This window comes from Sturnira hondurensis, unplaced genomic scaffold, assembly GCF_014824575.4.
Source record: "Sturnira hondurensis isolate 20B ecotype Veracruz unplaced genomic scaffold, ASM1482457v3 Scaffold0021354, whole genome shotgun sequence".
Classification (NCBI taxonomy): Eukaryota; Metazoa; Chordata; class Mammalia; order Chiroptera; family Phyllostomidae; genus Sturnira; species Sturnira hondurensis.
Window position 1 is genome coordinate 31,915,722 of NW_028093985.1, and position 19,049 is coordinate 31,934,770.

General features: G+C 40.3%; 1 protein-coding gene across 1 annotated transcript in view; it reads left to right on the top strand.

The window, feature by feature from the left end:
* Window positions 1-19,049, top strand: part of CAMK4 (calcium/calmodulin dependent protein kinase IV) — a 193,283-nt gene that overhangs the window by 103,589 nt on the left and 70,645 nt on the right. Inside the window, exons 3-4 of the mRNA XM_037032274.1 lie at window positions 5,146-5,208; window positions 7,131-7,213. Coding sequence (XP_036888169.1) covers window positions 5,146-5,208; window positions 7,131-7,213 — 146 coding nt within the window. The remainder of the gene's footprint in view (window positions 1-5,145; window positions 5,209-7,130; window positions 7,214-19,049) is intronic.

Sequence of the window (19,049 nt, forward strand, 5' to 3'; positions counted from 1 at the left end):
TGATCCCTCTCACACTAAAACACCAAGTCCTTACCACATTACACTTGGCTCTTCATGACCCAGCTTCTGGTCATGACAAGCTTTTGTCATCACCTACTACTCTCCTCCTCTGTCACTCTGTTCTGGCTAAACTGGTGTCCTTGCTTTCACTGGATTGTGTTAAACCCCTCTCATAGCTGAGGACCCTTGCTTCCCTGCCAGGAACACTCTTCCCTCGGAGCCAAGGGCCTGCGTCCCCTTACTTGACCCACGAGCCTTTTCTGGCTTGCCGGCTCAGACAGCAGCCTCAGCACCCTGTCTGCTTTACCAGGCATTTTGTTTTTGCTTCTTTAATATTTACCAGTTCTGGGTAAATACTTTTATTTGTTCATTTTCTGTCTGCATTAGAATGTACATTTTTTGGAGCATAATTTTTTTAGGAAGTTTATCTATTTTGTTCACTGTTGTATCCTCGTGCCCAGAATAACATCTTTAAATAGTGAATACTCAAAAAATAGCTGTGGAATAAATAGATAAAGTTAATTGGATACAGATTGTGTAGAGATTGATAGATTGGCTGGTGAGAAGGTTGTGTAGTCCCTGGATTGTTTATACCTTCTCAGTGAATTAGATGCAAGTCTGTGATAAGAGAGTGAAGGAAAGAGGCAATATTGGAGGTTGGAGGGAGAAAGTGAAAAATATTGCATTATAGAGAGAGCTGGAGATTTGTGAATATAAATTAAAAATGGGACCAGTTAATATGATTGTGTGTTTTCCTCTAACCACTGAAGTTCAGGCACAGACATGGAGTAAGGGAAGAATGGAGTTAGCCACGTCAAAGATTTATTCCTGGCAAATAGAACAGAGAAAGGTAAAAGCAAAGAAGTTGGGGGGATATGCAGATCATTGCTTATACTAATTGGCCATGGAATCTAAGCTAAGTAAGAGCTAAAAAACAGGAAGTAGAAAGCAGAGAGTGTGATGTTAGAAATCAGTGTTTCTGAAGAGGTAAAACTAATGATAATGATGAAGCTTGGAATGTGACCATGGGAATGGGTGACTAAGGAGGAGTGGAAGCAGAGATTGTTGGAATTGAGGAAAAGTTTAAAAAAGAAACTGAGAGACAGGGATGTTGAATGGATCATCCCCATGAAAGTTAAAGCTGTTAAAATGATAGGATAAGTGGTTGGGGTAAAGTTGCTAAAATGTGCTAAAATTTTTAGTATAGAGTGAGTGACAAGGAGATGGGAAGATGACAAGAAGTGGCAGGTTGTATTGCTTGATGGCAGACATTTCACAGCCACTAGAGTTTCGGGGGAGCAAGGGAAGAGGAATGGTTTGGATCTAGCAATAAAGAGCCAGGACACTTCCTTCCAGGTCCTGTGGGCATGTCGCCCACTGAGAGAGGCAAAGACGACTCACCACTTTGAGAGACTGTAAAAAACGTAGTCATGAGCTGCTCAGGTTTCTGTCATATCAAGCGGGTAATGAGAATAATTAGATATAGCTAAAATTCTGTAGTCACTGGAGACACTAGCCTCATGTAGAAAAACCTCTATTTTTTATGTGTCCCTCTTTTGATACTTGCATATTGTAACAGATTTTTGCAGGTTGAAAGATTTTAACTTTCAAATCCTCGTAGGCTAAAACTATCATTCCTCAATTTAACAGAGCTCCCGTTGTCAGGTCTTCTCACCAAGCACGTCGGTGGCATGTACAGGTTGATGTGCCAGGAACGGGAGGCTAAATTAAGCAGGTGCTCTGCAGAGGAAAATGCTTGTGAAGATTTACAGACATTTGTCTACTTATTTATCCAGTAATAACTTTCATATTTTGCCTTTTTTGCAAAATATTTGAGAAGCGCAGCTCTATAATTTGCAGCATGCTCTCTGGCCATTATGAAAACTAAAAATGAGCCTAAGAAGCTGGAGGAAGCATAGAGACACAAAACAAGACTCATGGTCTTGAAGCCTGCAAAGACCAGGAGATCAAGCCGAGCGTTTTTGTGAAAATACTGATGTACTTGACTAAATCCTAGAAGCTTAGAGCAGTGGTCCCTACTCATATGGGTCACCCAACTTGCCAAGAGTATTTGAAATCCCAGAATGGAGATCTAGGCCGCGTGTGGGATAGTCACGTGGCTCCAGTCTAACAGAAATTCGCTGTTGGAGCCCCTCTTCTTTCCCCCCAGTCCATGAGCACCTCTGTGTCCAGGCATCATTCTCACAGTGCAAAAACTGCCTTTCCCTTTCTTTCCTGAAGTTCTTATTACTTCCTTCACAGATTTTTCGACCGGCCTTCCCTTCTTTTTTTGACCCGCCTTCCTTTCTTTTTCTCAGCCCTCTCAGGCTCAGCACAAGAGTGTGCATATGTTTGAATTTTGGAAAATGTAGCTATATGGGATTCTGAGAATTCTTTTGAAAGTCTAAACGTTTGAGAACCAATACTCCAGAAAATTTAACAGCACATACACTTTTTTACAGGCACGAGAAACAAGCAAGTCCATGGAGACTTCTACCTTGAGGTTAGATATGTACACGTGAAGAAGAGTATCTCTCTTTCTTTTCTCTTTAAAAATGTGAGACTGAAGAATATGGATTTGGGGATTCCAGGGGCCATGTTTTGCGGCATTTGGGGTGGGGGGGGAGAGAGAGAGAGAAAACACGACAGTGTTTGAATTAGAATCCCTAGGTTTAGCTGTGTTTGAAGGTAGATTCACTGTGACTTCCCAGTTATATGTGCGAATAAACTGCCTTTTGGCGTTAGCAACTTTGAGCTGGGTGTGACTTATGACTAAAACGTTTTGATTAAAATGTAGTTTGAATTGTGCTGTTGTCTACTGTGTGGGACAGACTAGGAAGCAGTTCTTGAGTTCTTGAGTTCTAGATTATGGTGTCTGTGTTTCTTTATTCCTTCACTGCAAAAGCCCCAGAGACTGTCAATTCAACGTACAGTCACCAGGTTACTTCTTACCAACTTGTATTTTTGTTCACAGTGAATCTCTCTTGTGTAACTGCCTCATATTGGTTTTCAGGTATTAACTGCATGGATTATATCTTTATTCACTTTTCTTAGTCCAAATCCATTAACTGTTGCTGCATTGTTACATGGGAGATTTATGACTATTCTCAGAAGTATGCTGAATTGCACAGACTGGCATTTGTTCCAGTAGAATATACTTTGTTTTGCATTGTGAATTAATTTTAATAATTTAAATTTTCTTTGGCAAAAATATGTTAAAACACCCTGAGCCTTCTAGTCAACCATATGGATTACCAAAGCTTTTGTTATAGTTTTAAGAAGCCTTAGTGTGACCATATGGCTACTTAATGTTGTATTGTGTACAGTGATGAAACAGAACTCTCGAAAAATCTCTTATTGGAATGAGGATTCTTTAACAATTTCTTATACATGTTTTTCTTCTCATGGAAACTAAAGGTATTTATAAATGGTGACCACTTTCTTTAAGTACGGCACTCTAGGCTCTGGCAAAATTATATTTGCCAGAAAAAATATATACAGTTCTGCATAGTGTGGCTCAGTGGCTTGGTCATCGTCTCACAAACCAAAAGGTCAACAACTCGATACCTGGTCAGGGCACATGCCAGGGTTGTAGGCCGGGTTCCTGATTGGGGGCAGCTGATCTATGTTTCTCTCCCACATTGATTTTTCTTTCCCTCTCTTTCTCCCTCCCTCCCCCCTCTAAAAATAAATTAAAAGATCATTAAAAATATATATGTTGCAACCAAGCAAAAGAACATACAAAGTTTATGAAATTCCCTTGACTATTCTTTTTATTTTCAAAGAATATATAATTTTGGTTAATGTTTTAGTAGATAATAAAAATTAAATGAATGAATGTCATAATCTTGAGAGTATGTTTGGTTATCACCATTGAATCATGATTAGAATTTTTCTCAGGCCCATCCTTGCTTCCTCAGAAGATGTGACTTAAATGGTAGAACTCATTCTCCATTTGCAGCCGTGTCTCTTGATAATGCCCGCTGAGCTGGGCTGTGAATTGCACATAAACCTCTGCATGTTGGTTTCTAAAACCATGTGAGCTCTGCCAGTGGGAGGATTCTGGACCGCTCAGGTGGCAGAGACCACAGTAAGAGTGCGGGTATCACCTATCCATTGCTTTGGTGGATTTTCTTTCTAGTATATGGCTTTTAGGGTCTAGAACTTTAATTCACTGTGATTAAAAGAGTCAATCATTGGCCTAGAAAAGGCCAATGATATTTTAATCATTTTAAATACTCCTGATTTTTTTTAATATCCTCAAGTAAATGGCTACTGTTTTAAACCTAGAGATCAAGTGGTGAACCAACTAGGATTCCTTAATGACAAGCAATAGAAAACTAAGTCTGGATAACTTCTATAGGAAAGGAAATTTAGTGGATCATATAATATGAAAGTTCAAAGGGCAGACTAGCTTATGCTTAACTGAATCCAGTGGATTATATTATATCACCAGTACTCATTTTTCATCTCTCAGAAATGATTTTTTTTCTGTTTTGACTTTGTTTCCAATTAAGTGGTTTCCTTATGGTATCAAAGTTGGTTACAGGTAGTGGCATACTCTATCCTTTTTTTAATCTCACAATTTCAGAGAAAAAGAAACTACCTGTTTCTTGATTATTTGAGCAAAGCTTTTAGGGTGGAGCATGACTGGGATGACTTGGGCCTGATGGGTATTCCTGGCTCAGTCATTACAGCCAGGGAACAGAGTTCTCTGATTGGTTAGGCTGTGTTATGTGCACAGGCCTGTGGGAGACAGGCAGGTAAAGCGATGGACAGCTCCAGGGGGGTAGGGACAGGGGTCCATAAAACAAAGAAAGAGGAGGAAGAATACTTTGAGATGAACTTGTACCTGAGTGGTGATAACCATGACTTTTGATAAGAAAAGGGCCATGTAAGAGGTCTGACAACTTGTGACCCGTATTTATAACTAGCTCTACTTTGTGTATGAAGCAGAGAGGAAAGACATGGGGGAAAAGACAAGGGGGCGTGGCAAGTGAAGGAGACACAGAAAAAGCTTAGAAGAGCCTCTGCCAATTACCTGATTCACCCAGGTGGTTATTGCTGTTTCTTATTTGCTACAATTAAGACATTTCTAAGGTGGGAGTTTTTTTTTCAGTTTCTCTCCTTTATTTTGCCTTTTAGGTGGACAAAAAGATTGTAAGAACTGAAATAGGAGTTCTTCTTCGCCTCTCACATCCAAACATTGTAAGTGATTTTTTAACTACTATTCCAAAAAACTCCAAACTTACAGAGTGGGATTTGTGAGCTTTGTACTGTCCATTCAGATCATGAGAAAGCGATTCTTCCACCACCAGTAAGCAGCCACGGTTGCCAGGCTCTCGTCCTCGCTCATCACATTTTTCAGTTCTTCACCTGAATAAATCTTAAAGACAGTACCTTTTGAAAGAGTTTTTAAAAATGGACAGATCAGCATATATGCCATCTTTATATTCATGCACAGAAGGATAGCTAAATTCAGATCGTTTTGTTTCGCTCTACTAAAACACTGGCTTTTTCCTTCTGCTGAAAAAGCTTCTGAAGAAAATGCATTGCTTTCCAAAGTCATTTCAGTCTCATCAGAGAGTGTATCTGCTTCAGAAACAATGTGAAGATTCAAATAAATGATGTGCTTGAATGGGGAAATTGAAATATTTTCAGAAGCTCTGCTCTAGGCCATGTCCAGATAAAGGCACTGAGGGGAAGGTCTGGCAATAGCTTTCGGGAGCCACTGAAGTGAAAAGAACAGGCCAGCACTTGATTTTATGAATTGAACCAACTACTTAAAGAAGCCATTTTTCTCATTTCTCTGAGAGAGTTGTGTCCAGGAGGGTGACCTGCAATGCTCAGGCCCAAGGCAAAGTGCTTGAACTTATTATAGGAGTTAACGATGCTTTTAGCTATAAAAAACAGAAAACTTGAATGTAGCGGTCTAAACAAATATTTTTCTTAGTTTATAAGAAACCAGAAGGCAGGCAGCCACCAGCATTGGTTCAGCTCCTCAGTGATGCCATCTGGAGCCCAGGCGGCTTCCTAGCACTGGTTCTTTCTACCTCAGGGCATTCGCTGTCACCCTCCTGCCTTTCTTTCCCTCATGGTCCTGAAACCGCTGCTCCACACCCTCCACAAGCTGCCAGGCTGTATTCAAGACAGAAAGAAGTGGAGAGACCCCATAAGCAGAGTCTGATGAGTAAAAGTTTTTCTAGAATTTCCAGCTGCAGCGGAATTCCTTTCAGATTTTATTGGTCAGAGCTGGCCACAAGAGCAAGCTGAACTTCACAAAGACTGGGAAATGGGACAAGGGTTGTCATTAGAGGCTCACACCAATCGTGACCCGTAATTTGAGTCTGGCACCTATGTTCCCTAAACAAACTCAGAGTTCTGTTTACCATAAAGTAGGGGAGAAGGACTTGGGGTAAGCAATGAGTCCAGTTTGCCACATACAGTCACAACCTTTGCACTGTCCATAGTTTTTCCTTCAAAGAAGAGTGTAGAATTTTCCTCAAATGTAGATCAGCCCTATTGCTAGATTCTCAGATGTGTTGAGGAAAATATCCAAAATCAGATGGATTATGTCAATGCGGTGAAAACCCTCCTATGGTCCATCGGGTCATTGCCACTACCACTTTGCTGAGGGTCCCTTCACCCACCAGCAGCCTTTAGCAGCTGAGGGATATATTTTCCACAAAGACAGACTTTAACCTGGTTCTTTCCTGTCTTAGACTGCGGTTCCAAGTTCCTCCCAGGAGAAGGAGGCATTTGCGTTTTCATCAACCACAGTGCTTTCAAACAGTTTAGGAAGTTTTGTTCATTTGCTTTTATTTTTCAATTCTGCAGCAATTTAGGAATCAAGATATTTTGATAAAGATTAGAAAATGTTTCTAAGGTAGGTATCTTTCAAATGTCAAAAGAAAGAACATAAAAAGTCAAAAGGACCCTTGAAGAAATGAAGTCACTGATAAAAATAACCAGAGTGACGAATGGCTCCCCGATACTTGCATAATAAGGACCTTTGTTGACGATAATCCAACATGTTGCTATTACAGAGTTTTAGTTTTGCCATAGTTTTAGCTATTTCTTAGAAAAGTGAAAGTAAGGAATTTGCAATTCTTTTCTATATCTTTCTTCAGATAAAACTTAAAGAGATATTTGAAACCCCGACAGAAATCAGCCTGGTCCTAGAACTTGTCACAGGAGGAGAGCTGTTTGACAGGTAAGTCGGTCCTGGAAATCCAACCACAGAAAGGCTTTTTTTTTGCCTTGTCACCAAAAAAGAATCGAAGGGAAATTTCTCCTGAAATTCTTCATGATGATACATCATGGCAATTAATACATTCTACTAAAATAAATCTTAAGGGGAGTATAGAATGGAAGGAGAGTGATAGCTGATAAGATGTGAGTGGAAGAAAAGTTGGGATGCTTGGTGAGCAAAAGCAGAAAACACTGTGTCTGTTTACTTTGGCAAACGTGTACTTCCTCAGTAAAAAAATAGAACTTCTAAAGTCATACTAAATCTAAACAGTCACATTTACGAAGGTATTTTGTGAGAAAACATTGGATGAAAATTATACAAGGTTTAATGTGTTATAACAGTATCCTCTGTTAAGATCTAAAAGCTCTTAAAGATCAATACTCTTCAAATGATTAATTATTTTGAGGCCTACTTTCTCCTGTAGGCTGTATAAAGAATTCCAAGGTGCAGGGAAAACATGTTCTGCTATATCCAATAATAACCAATTTCAGTCGCCTGTTCCTATGTTCATCACCTGAGGCAGAGAGGCTTGAGGGTGGTAGGGAGTGTGCCTAGGAAACTTGTGGAGTGTAACATTGGCAAACTGTACAAGAGATAAAAGATTTAAGTCTCCATAGCTTTCCCACCTTCCTCATCTTTTCAGGAGAATTCCCTGTTTACGCTGATGGTCCCTTGGGACCCCTTTGCTATGTTCATTGGGATAATCAAAAAATAATAATAAAAATGGAATAAGTCAAAGGACTAAGTGGGCATATATTAGAAATAGTAAGAAGCTATGCACAGATGTAAAGGCCTTGTTGAAAAAAAATGGATTACGAAAGATGTGGACTGCAGACAGAAGAAAGACTGAGGGAACGGTTGATGTGTACTAATTGCCTGGAGCACAGTAATTTCTCAATGAATATTCACTCAATGAATGAATGAATGAATGAGCAACCACTATAATGTCTGAGAAGGAAGACATTTAAAGGGGATGGGTTTAGAATGTTTTGGGAGAGGAGCACTTCTCCCCTTCATTCCCATACCAACCCCACCCAGGTAAAATTTGCTACCTCTTCAACAGCTTCTGAAAGTATTTACATTGGTTTTTAAAGCTTCTCTTTTTAATATTACTCAGTGCAGATCTGGATCTTCAGGTAGGAAGGAACAAAACAGGGGAGCGTGATTGTCACTACATATGTATCTTCAACAGTATATCTATTCACTGCAAATGAGTGAATCAACTCAGGAAAGTGGGCATCAGCTTTTAAAAGTGTATGCGTACTTCTGGCAATTGGCTGATGGTTAGACTCAAGGTTCCCAAATGCTAACTTAAGAGGCAAATAACTAACCTAGAGTGATTTGCTTGATTTCTCTGAACCCCAAAACAAATTTGAAGTGCTCTGATGCTAAGGAAGCTGGCACTGGTCCACTCTGTCTCTGATCTGAGACAGTCTGAGCACTCTGTGTAGGGACAGTCTTGTTCTGAAACCGTCCCATTATGCCCCCATGCTTAGTGAAGACTCTTCTGAACTAGCTGAATTGAATGTTGCCAAAATTTGCCAACAGTGGCTCCTTTTTCAACCCCTCTTTAGCTGACTATTTCATGAGCATAGTCCTTCTGTAGTTAGGTACATTTAGAACCAATTTACAGTCAGATCCTGCTGCTTCTGGAAAGCCATGAAGTCTCTCAAAAGAGAACTTATATATCTCTCTGCTCACTACAGTCTGTTGGAGAGAAATCTGGTGGATTTTTAACTGTAAGTAATTGCAGGGCCAGGATGTCACGCTGAAGCTATTACCTACCCCTAGCACTTACCAACCTCTGTTTGTTCAAATCATTTTGGGACTAAGGCTCTCTTTACTTCCCTTCTTCCCAAACTTTCTTCCGTGAAAGAATTCTGGTTTTCTCCTCTTGTTTCCTAGTTGATTTTGATGGGATGGAGTTAATTCAGCTTTAGACAAAAATGAAAAACTAAATGCTGTTGATAAACTTCATTTACAGAAAAAATGGATGAGATATTCAGAATTAACAGAATACATCTAAAGAATGGCCAGCAGCCAGCAAAGCACTCAACCACTCAGTAAATGTGTGGTGGTTTTAGACAAGAGACTGTTCCCCCCCCCCCCCGTGAATGTTATTGTCTACATATCTGTTGCCATATCTGAGATGAAGTGGGCTTCTGCATTAAATTACTTAATTCTACAGTTATCTTTAAAATTATATCAGGCTGAAAATATATCCTGCATTATTATCCATGTATTGCTCTCTTTCCTGAGAATTAAAAATCATAATATACTTATTTTTCCCTGTACTTAGGTCAAAAAAATTTATTTCATTATAATGATGAAAATTCATCCCTGGTCTAATGATGGCCTTAATGGCATCTAGTGAATGAACTAATGGAGCAATTGATGAAAAGATAATCGTGTTAGCACATTATAGTCAAAATGGTTGTATTTTATTAGCACTAAAAGATCTATTCTGTGGTGCTTTTCAAAAACTAAACATAGTAAAAATCAGAGTGGAATCTGTTATTTCATATAGAATATAAATAGTAAATTGCTCAGGACAATTGGTTAAAAGTTTTGAAATAAAACGGATTTTTTTGTGTGTCCAAGAAAATTCATCCCAACACCCCGAAAAACCTTTACAGAGTTATGATATCATGTGAAAAAGAAAGCTCCAGCCCTGGCCCGTGTGGCTCAGTTGGTTGGCGTCATTCCATAAAGCAGAAGGTCACTGGTTTGGTTCCTCATTAGAGCACTTGCCTGGGTTATGAGTTCTGTCGCCGGTTGGGGCATGCACAAAAGTCAACCAATTAATTTTACTCTCTCACGTTTTTCTCTCCCTCTCTTGCTCCCTCCCTTCCCCTCTCTCTAAAAATAAATAAGTAAAATCTTTAAAAGAAAACTCCAGAGGTTTTTCTCTTCCATCCTGTTCAATCTGCTCAAAACTCTTAGAAATTTATTGAACTTTTTAAGTGTATGAGGTATGCTTTAAGAGTAAATTTTTGAGTTTTGTTTTGTTTTAGAAAATGGTTTTGTTTTAAGGCGACTAATTTAGCAATGTCCTTGTAATTTTCTAATTAAACTTTTCAAACAGACACTATTGTCCCTGATTTTTGTCTAACTCCATTATCAGAACACTATGGATTTTAAAATTGCCTAGTTTTTTCGATTTTCTTTTTATATTTTTGCTTGCCTGATTATGCTGTTCAAATGCTAAGTGTTATGTGTAAGAGGTCTTAAAATTTGTGGCTTTAAATGTTGTTACCTTTGAAAAGAGCAGAATTTGTTTGTGTTCCTCTGGCAGGCAGTTAAGGTAAGAAACATATCACTTTAATTCCATCATGTATTGGGCTGATTCAAACCTGGGCCTCCAAAAAGCAGATCTGTTTCTTGTCAATCTTACTCATAGGGTTTTTTGCTCTTACAGTGTCCCAATTTAAGCCAGGGAGTATTGCCAGGCCACCCTTTCCTTGGTAGACCCTACATGCCAACTTCTGTTCTCTCCACCCTGTGAGAAACCAGAAGTTTTGTTCAGCTTCAGCCTGCCGGCTGCTGATTTAGAATCAGCCAATGCCTTTAAAGGGAGAGCAGAGTCATCAGATGTTGTTACCTTTGCTTTGCTGAGTTTTTCTTCTTTGCTGGCTCCTGAAGCCTTTACTTCCTCTGTAACTCTCTGATTTCTTCAAATATATTTTTAAGAATGGTTGTGTTTAGCTTGTTATTGTTCTTTCCTGGAAGATTGTCTCCCCCACCATTGCTGACATAAAATTCAATGTCAATGTAAGAACTTCCAAATTGTAAAAAACCTTTATGAGTTTATTCGAGCCAAACAAAAGACACACCTAAAAACCAGATCTTAACAGAGAAAAGTGCTTCCCCGAGTGACAATTTGCAGTACATCTGGAATTAAGGAGGGAATGTAAGGAAGAATACATGAAGGTGGGAGAGAGCAAGGCTGAGAATTCTCTATAATCGGATTACAGGAGAGCTAACAAGATTATGTACTCTCTTCGGGGTTGGTTATGCTTCCAAGGGGTTTGAAAAGGAGGCAAAGCAAAGGTGTGTTAATCTAGGCACACAAAGACACTGGGTAGGTGAAGATAAACATTTTATAGGCCTGGGGTATGACTACCCACCAGGACCTTCCCAGTAAGAAATTTAGGATCCGCTCACCCTGTGAGGCTATGTGCATCGAGACTGATTAGAGAGTCCCTTTGTCATCCACAGAGGCATATGGTTTTTAAAGTCCTCGTACAGACACTAGTGGATTTTCCTCTTTTATGTCAACCCTTTGGGGCACAGAGGATGGAAAGCACTGTCCCCACTATACAGACGTGGAAACAGAATGAGTGATGGTTAATGATCTTCCCAAATTAGGCAACAAACTGTCTTCTTCTCCAACTCTTTCTCCTCATATGACCTTATAATTTTTCTTATTAAATCCATTTTCCCTTTCAAATAATTTCTAAGAAAATGAATTATTATTGTTTATTTTATTTATGGAGAATTTATGAGGTATTGATTGGTCCTTTGCAAAGCTGTATATGTATTTAACCCACTTAATCACCCTTCAGTTTTTATGAGGTATTATTCCTGTATTTTTCAAGCATAAACTGAATAAATTGATATGTTATAAAGTCAGGTTTAAAACTCATGTTATCTGACTGCAAAGTTTTTTTTATTTCCCTAAATTGAAAGTATTTTTTTAAAAAAACTTCAAGTCATCAATACACAGGAAAAGTAGTGTTATGTTTGGAAACTATGTATTTAGCCTGTTAATTACCTGATGAAGTCCTAGTATATCAGTCTTAATAGTTACACCTACTCCAACAGTTCTGGGTTGAAATAAATGAATTTTCAGGACACTAACACTAGAAAAAGATTTCAGAAAGAGAATTTAGGGGTTTTTTTGTTGTTGTTTGTTTGTTTGTTTGTTTTTTGCCCCAGTCTCCATAGAGTTATACCATGGTTGATATTCCGAATAAGAAAACTCAGAGCATATCTGAATTTGTAAAGACTACTGTGTCAAAAATTAGTCATTGATGTAATCATCTACAATGACGATTTATAAAAGATGATTTCTAAAAAGGATAATTAGTCACTATAATGAGAGCCATTTTTATGTGCCCATGGGGACACGCCCAGTGGCGGGACATTGCTCCACTCGTGAATTCATGTCTTCCACACAACGCGTATAAAGGTAGGTCTTGATACACGTACCTTTTATAGACCAGATAACTAGGGGTCCAGTAACGACCATTAGGTCAGTCAGTTTTATTATATGTAACAACAACAAAGTGATGATTATATGAGACGGGACTCAGGTATGTCGGATTCCAAAGCATCTGATATTTCTACTGTCTCATGCCGCTGTGGTGTAAGCAGACGCCAATACTCTGAATGGGACGTTGTGTCCACCCAGGCAGTGTTTGCTTAACTCAAACATCGATGGGTGTGTCGTTGTTTCTGAACAGGGATATTTTAAATACATCTCTTTACCCAGTTTATCTGGCTTTGTGTGAAGAAATCCTATACTTTGATTGGGACTAGATTTATAGTCTACTTTTTCTAGAAGCTTGGCTGTGAGGGGAAAGATAAAGGTGAGGTCAAAAGGGACACAGGAAGACCGGAGGCTTGTTTATTAGTTTAAGCTGACACATGGAGAACACATTAACTGACTGGCAGGAAGGAGCCCATTAGACGGAGAAGCAGGAGATATCTGTGTGAGAGGTACTTATGTTTCTAAGAGGAAAATCCCAGAGAAGACACAGAGGAAATAAGATCTAAGTCAGATAAAAGGATGTGTTTAAGACAGGAAAAGTTTCTGTCTTCCTCAGAAGCAAAAAGAGTCTTGATGCAAAAGGATCAAAGGAGATAAAATCGTCACAAAATTTGGGGTGGAAATAAAAGAACAAAGTTAGAGGAGTCACTATCAGGGCTGGGGACTAAGTCTGCCCTGCTAGCAAACGAGTAACTCACCTCACTACACTTCCATGGATGTTTGGTACTATTTGAGACTGAGTCAGAGACCAGCCTTTGCTATGTCATGGGCATCAGCAAATTTGTGTCATTTCCCCTTGCCTTTCACATGCCACGGGGGCAGCACAGCAGCCTCTGAGGGATGCCTGGCCAGGGCATGGGGTGTGTTCCAGGAGAGGAAGTATGCGAAGTGGCCATAGACTGGCAAATGGACAAACAAATGTACCATGGAATTCAATCACCAATGAAAAGATATGTTCCTTTGATATGCACTATGACATAGATGGACCTCAAAAACATTATGCTATGTGAAAAGGCCAGACAGGAAAGACTATACAGTCATACAATGTGTATAGTCTTTCTGGTAGGCACAAATTTCTAGAGACAGAAAGCAAAGCAGTGGGTTTGCCGAGGGCTGGAAATGGGAGTGTGTTGGAGTCGGAAAGAGTGTGAGAGGTTTAAGTAGTTCATGCAAGCTTTTGTTTTCCCAATGTTGCTGTGGAAGAGAAATTCATTTTCTAACAAGGGCTAGAAGAGAGTGAAATAGGGTATTTGAGGAAGGAAGTGGTGAAGTTTGAAAGTGGGAATGTGAGAACAGAAAAAAGCAAAAATAAGGTCTTTTGAGGAGCCTGCAGGTTTGCTGAGGCCAGAGGCCATGTTGCAGAGGGTCCGGGCTGTGCTGGCTTACACTGTGTGCTGAACGTCTCCTGTCTCTGTGCAATTTGGGCAGCACCTTTTCCCCCCTCAGTTTGTATCCTATTTTTGGTTGTCCCCTTGATCTTTTTCCTGAGTTCCTCTTCCTCTTTCCATCCTGTAAACATGGATGGATGGGAGCAAGAAAAACTAATGCCAGTTTGGAGTCTATTGAAATGGGAAAGAGACTGTGAAGGACCAAAAGGGCAGGCACAACGGGAAAGGGGAGTGGAAATGGATTGGAGAGCTGCTCAGGGAAAGAAATATGGGTAGCGTGCAGGGAGAAGGGAGAGAGCGAGGGAGAAGTCGATGCTGACTAGCTCAGTTGGTAAGTCAGTTCACAGAAGGAGGGAGGGGCAGCAAGAGTGAAAGTTGAAAGGACCCTGAGTTCATTTAATGATATATTGATTTAGACATGCCTATGACACTTATTGGTGAAAATGTCTAGCAGACTGTTGAAAATGCTGTTTTCATCTCCATGGCAATGGCAGTTGCCAGTGTGGCTGACGTCACAGCAGAGCATCCAATTTACCTAGGGGGAATGCAGGAAAACTTTAGGAAAGGATAAATATCACAGATATAATTTTGAAGAAGTGAGAAACATAAGAACATAATACGTATGATTTCTTTTGAAATAAGGTTAAGAATAAAAGTAAAACTAAATTTTGGTATTTAAAGATGTAAGACTCAGAGTAAAAATATGAGGAAAACCAAGAAAATATTACCATAGAAAGTAGATAACAAGAGAAGGGAGTGGAGGAGGAGTCATTTAGAAGAGGCCAAGGAGACTTCTGGCATTCTGGTAATATTTTATATCTTGGGCTGGGTGGCAGTTACAGATACTAGTTTTGTGATTAATGGCACACCCGTGTTTTCTGCCCTTTTCTGTGTATACATAACTTAGCATGTGCACGAATGCGAATAAGTGAGGCCATAGACGTGGTAGGCAAAGAACTGAACATGTCCAGGTTCATAAGCATTTTGGAATAGAACTATTTCTTTGAAGCACAGATTTGATCAGGTCAGCGCAGAAGGCTACTCCCTAATTTTGGTTCAAGTCAGTTTTTTTAGACATGACAAAGCAAGCCACTTACCATCTGGCCTCACCGCACAATTTGAGCCTCACCACTCATTTTATTTCCGTCTCACCGCCATGGTAGCCAGAATGCATTGACTTCACCCTCAAAGGGCTCGTGGTCTGGAAGAGGGAAAGTAAAAATGTAATATAGATCCTAATATTATTTTGTAATACTACCACCACCTCCCTAAAAAATATATTAGAGACAACCAGAAGATTAAAAAATAAATAAATGAGAAGGGACTGAAGAAATATACGGATCATCATTTCACAAAAGACACATCCAAAGATACTTTGTATTTGGAAGAAGTTGGCCACGAATCTGGCTGTGAGTACTTACAAGGGGGTCATAAAATGATATAATCAGGGCACAAACACAGTACGCGGCACACAAAACATGGGAGTCTTCGAGTTCAGAAATGGCTTCAGGGAGAAGTTAGCATCTTTTGTGCCGAATTTCAAGTGAGAAGTCACAAATTGTTAGATAAAGGGTTGGGGAGGGGACAAAGTGTCGTACAAGGTAAGGGTCAGCTGTAAGCCTCTTAATCTTCATTTTAGAAGTGGTTCTAGAATGGAAACAAGCGGTTGCTAGGTATTTGTCAAATAAGTGATTAAATAAACAATGTGCCCTTGGGCAATTTATATAACATCTTCAGGTCAGACTTTTAATTTACAGCAGGCAGGAACCGAACTAGGAACTCCTAGCCTCCATTCGCCTGTCTGCACTTTGATCTGGCCTGTCCCCTCTTTCCTGCGCTGTCCCCTGCGCCTGTCCCCTCTCTCCTGCGCTGCCGCTCCCTGGCCAGGACCCACACTGATCCACAGTTCCCTCCCTCTCTCCCTAGCTTTCCAGTTCAACAGGTGGCCATAGTGATTTTGAAACTGTTTTTTTAAGTATACAAATTTAATACTCTTTGGGAAAGTTCTTGGAAAAAAGCACCAATACAGACCAAGAGACCATGATGAAATGAGAAAAAGCAGTGAATGAGGCTTATAAAGGACTGGTGGATTTAAACAGACACAGGAATTCATTTTAATGCAGCTTTTTGTATGTAACAGCATGAAGAAGTATTAGCAGTCTTTAAGACTTAATTCCTGAAATTCATATTATTTGGGGATCTCATCCGATGTTATTTGATCATTCAGTACAGGTTTTCATAAGACCAATTTCACACACAGACCTGCAGCCATCTAATAACAATAGTATCTCCATCTGAGAGAAAGCTGCCGTTGGTGGGGAGAGCAGTAGGCTCCTAATGTACGTGCCAGGAAGTCTGAGGGCCTCGGGCTGTGATCCGATTAGAGCTCTTCAGCTGCCTTGCCTGTGGTAACTGCATAGCTGGAGATAGGCTCAATTCGATTTGCAGCAATTAAGGTGACAGAAGCAAATGCACCAAAGTCCTATTTTAAAGCAGATCCATGGAGAGAAATAGCCATCGCCTGGGTTTTCTCATTCTGCATTTTAACATGACGAGAAGGAAAATAGCCCCAACCGTGGGGAAGGGGAGCACGTGGGCCAACACAGCCAGCAGTGGAGGGGAAAGGCAGAGTGTGGAGGAGAAGGCCTGTTGGGGCCACAGAGTCACAGCCTGGGAGCTCAGGGAGACACGCCCAGTTGTGCTGCCAGATCTCCAGATGCTGGCTAGACCGGTTGGCAACTGACTGAGGGGCCTGTAAAAACGGGGGTCCCAGGGCAAATTTGGGGTCAGTGTTGTGGTTAAAAGCCTGGGTGTGATTTTAGTTCTTAGCACTGAGTCTTCTAGCCCAGCCCTCCTAGAACTATGGGCAATCGTGTGGCACAGCATCAAACTATGTGGCTTGGGGGCCTTTGGAAGCAATCTTAAGATGCTGGTAGCATTGCAGCTGCCTTCTTTATTATTTTACAAAGCATGAAAAGGAAATTAGTATATTAAATCTGAAGAGAAATATAGCAATAAGTATGTTTAAATAAGGAACCAAAAATACCAGCAAAAAAATTATCCCTGTGTTTTTACAGCTCTGAAAACACGACCAGGATTGAACATTTCATTGCTTCTAAAAATGGAAGACCTAAACCCTTGGCTGTATATGCATAGCTCAATTTCAGTGGCAAATTTTTTTAACTAAATTTTAGGCAGGAACTTGTGTTGCTTGGAACAAATCTATTCTATTTTGATGAATTTGAATCACTTTGATTTTGCCCAAAATAAATATCTAAGAAGATTCATGTTATTACAATGTTATCTAGAAACTAGGTAACTGAGTTCCTTCCTGAAGCCAGCAGCAGCCCTTCCGCCTATGGCGTTTTGCCTTGGGAAGCATCTCTGTGGCTATTCTCCCACCAGATCCATGGCCAATGTATGAGGTGGGGGGGGGGCGCAAAAGCCCTGGAATTATCTTCTGGAGAGCGGGCCTCTTGGAGTACAGGCTTCCACTGCTAGGCGAGTGCTCTGGGAACCTGTCTGTATCAGTCAGTGCACCAGCTGGCATATTGTGAGAGGCTGTGATTGGTTTCGGTGAATTTTTTTGAAGACTCTTTTTTTTTTTTAATTTTATTTATTTATTTATCTTTAGAGGGGAAGGAGAGAGGGAGAGAAACATCAATGTATGGTTGCCTTTTGTGCATCCCCTGCTGGTAGTTAGCCTGTAAGGAACCGGCCTGCAACCCAGGCATGTGCCCTGACTGGGAATCGAACCGCGATCGTCTGGTACGCAGGCCCGCGTTCAATCCACTGAGCTACGCCAGCCAGGGCTGAAGACTCTTTCAATGCGTTTGCCCATTTCATGAGTGATTTACAAGTGCACCTGCCTGCACCATGCTGTGTTCAGCAGTTTTTGGCTAAAAATGACATGACCCTGGTGCCCCACCCTCCCTATTCATCCGATCTCACCCCAGCAACTTTTTTTTTGTTTGTTTCCCCAAATGAAAGAGGTCCTCAAAGGAATGTGCAAGAGGTGAAACAAAAAAACAACAGAAGCACTAAAATGCACCAAAATCAATGAGTTCAAAAACTGTTCTGAGCAGTGGAAAAACATCCCAATAGGTGTATTGCATCAAATGGAGAGTACTTTGAAGGTGATTGAAGTTGAAACATGTAAGAATAAATACACAACTTTGAATTAAAAAATTTTAGGATTTTTTGAGGTACCCCTTGTACTTGTGGTGAGCATCACTTCCTTGTTCAATACTTTTCTTGCCTAGAATAAGGAACACAGGTAAAGGAGTTGTTCAGGTGTCCACAGTCTGAAATTTTTGTGGCATCATTTACTTGGTTATTAGTATTGATTTCACAAATATTTATTGACTGCCTGCTATAAGAAAGGCTTGGAGCTGGACTCTGTGAGTGATCAAAGCAACAATCCAGTGAGAAGCTAAGAATTTCACCACCACACCCTGCAAAAGGCATTGACTGCACACATCCACTATAGTCATGCTACCAGAAGGAAGAGAAAAAGATTGCTGAACTTCATTTTCCTTTGCTTGGTCACTGATATCTTCACTGACAATCTAAGCTGTAAGTTATAAACCTGCATTTGCAACTTGAGAAGTTCACTGTTATTGATCTTTCTAGTCAGTCACAGATGGCCTAGGTGGCAGCTCAACTTATAAAATATTTAAAATTGGGTGTCTGAGTTCCAGAAACCTAACTCTGTGACACCCTGGTGAACACGTCACCTGGGAACAAAACTTTTAGAAGAAGGAGTCTGGGAGAGAAGCCGTGGAATTCTGATCATAGGGCCAAGCTGTGGTTTGCAGAGTTCACACCGAGATGAGGCCGGGAAGGTGCCCACATTTTGTGCCCCTGCCTCACACGTCTACTCTAGAGACACTTCTGCCAACACAATTAATAAACCCTTTGGCTGTACAAACCTTAACATAATGTGTATTACATATATGATGATGCTTTTGTTAATAACTTCTCCACTACCTGTGGTCTCATATGGACAAGATCCAAATTTTATTCTTTATATATGTGCAGCAAGTATTGGCTCGCATGAGACAGATAGAAATACTGATTGAACATCATACCCCATCATCACGCTCTAATTTTCACTGTAGTCTTGGCCCTTTTTCCC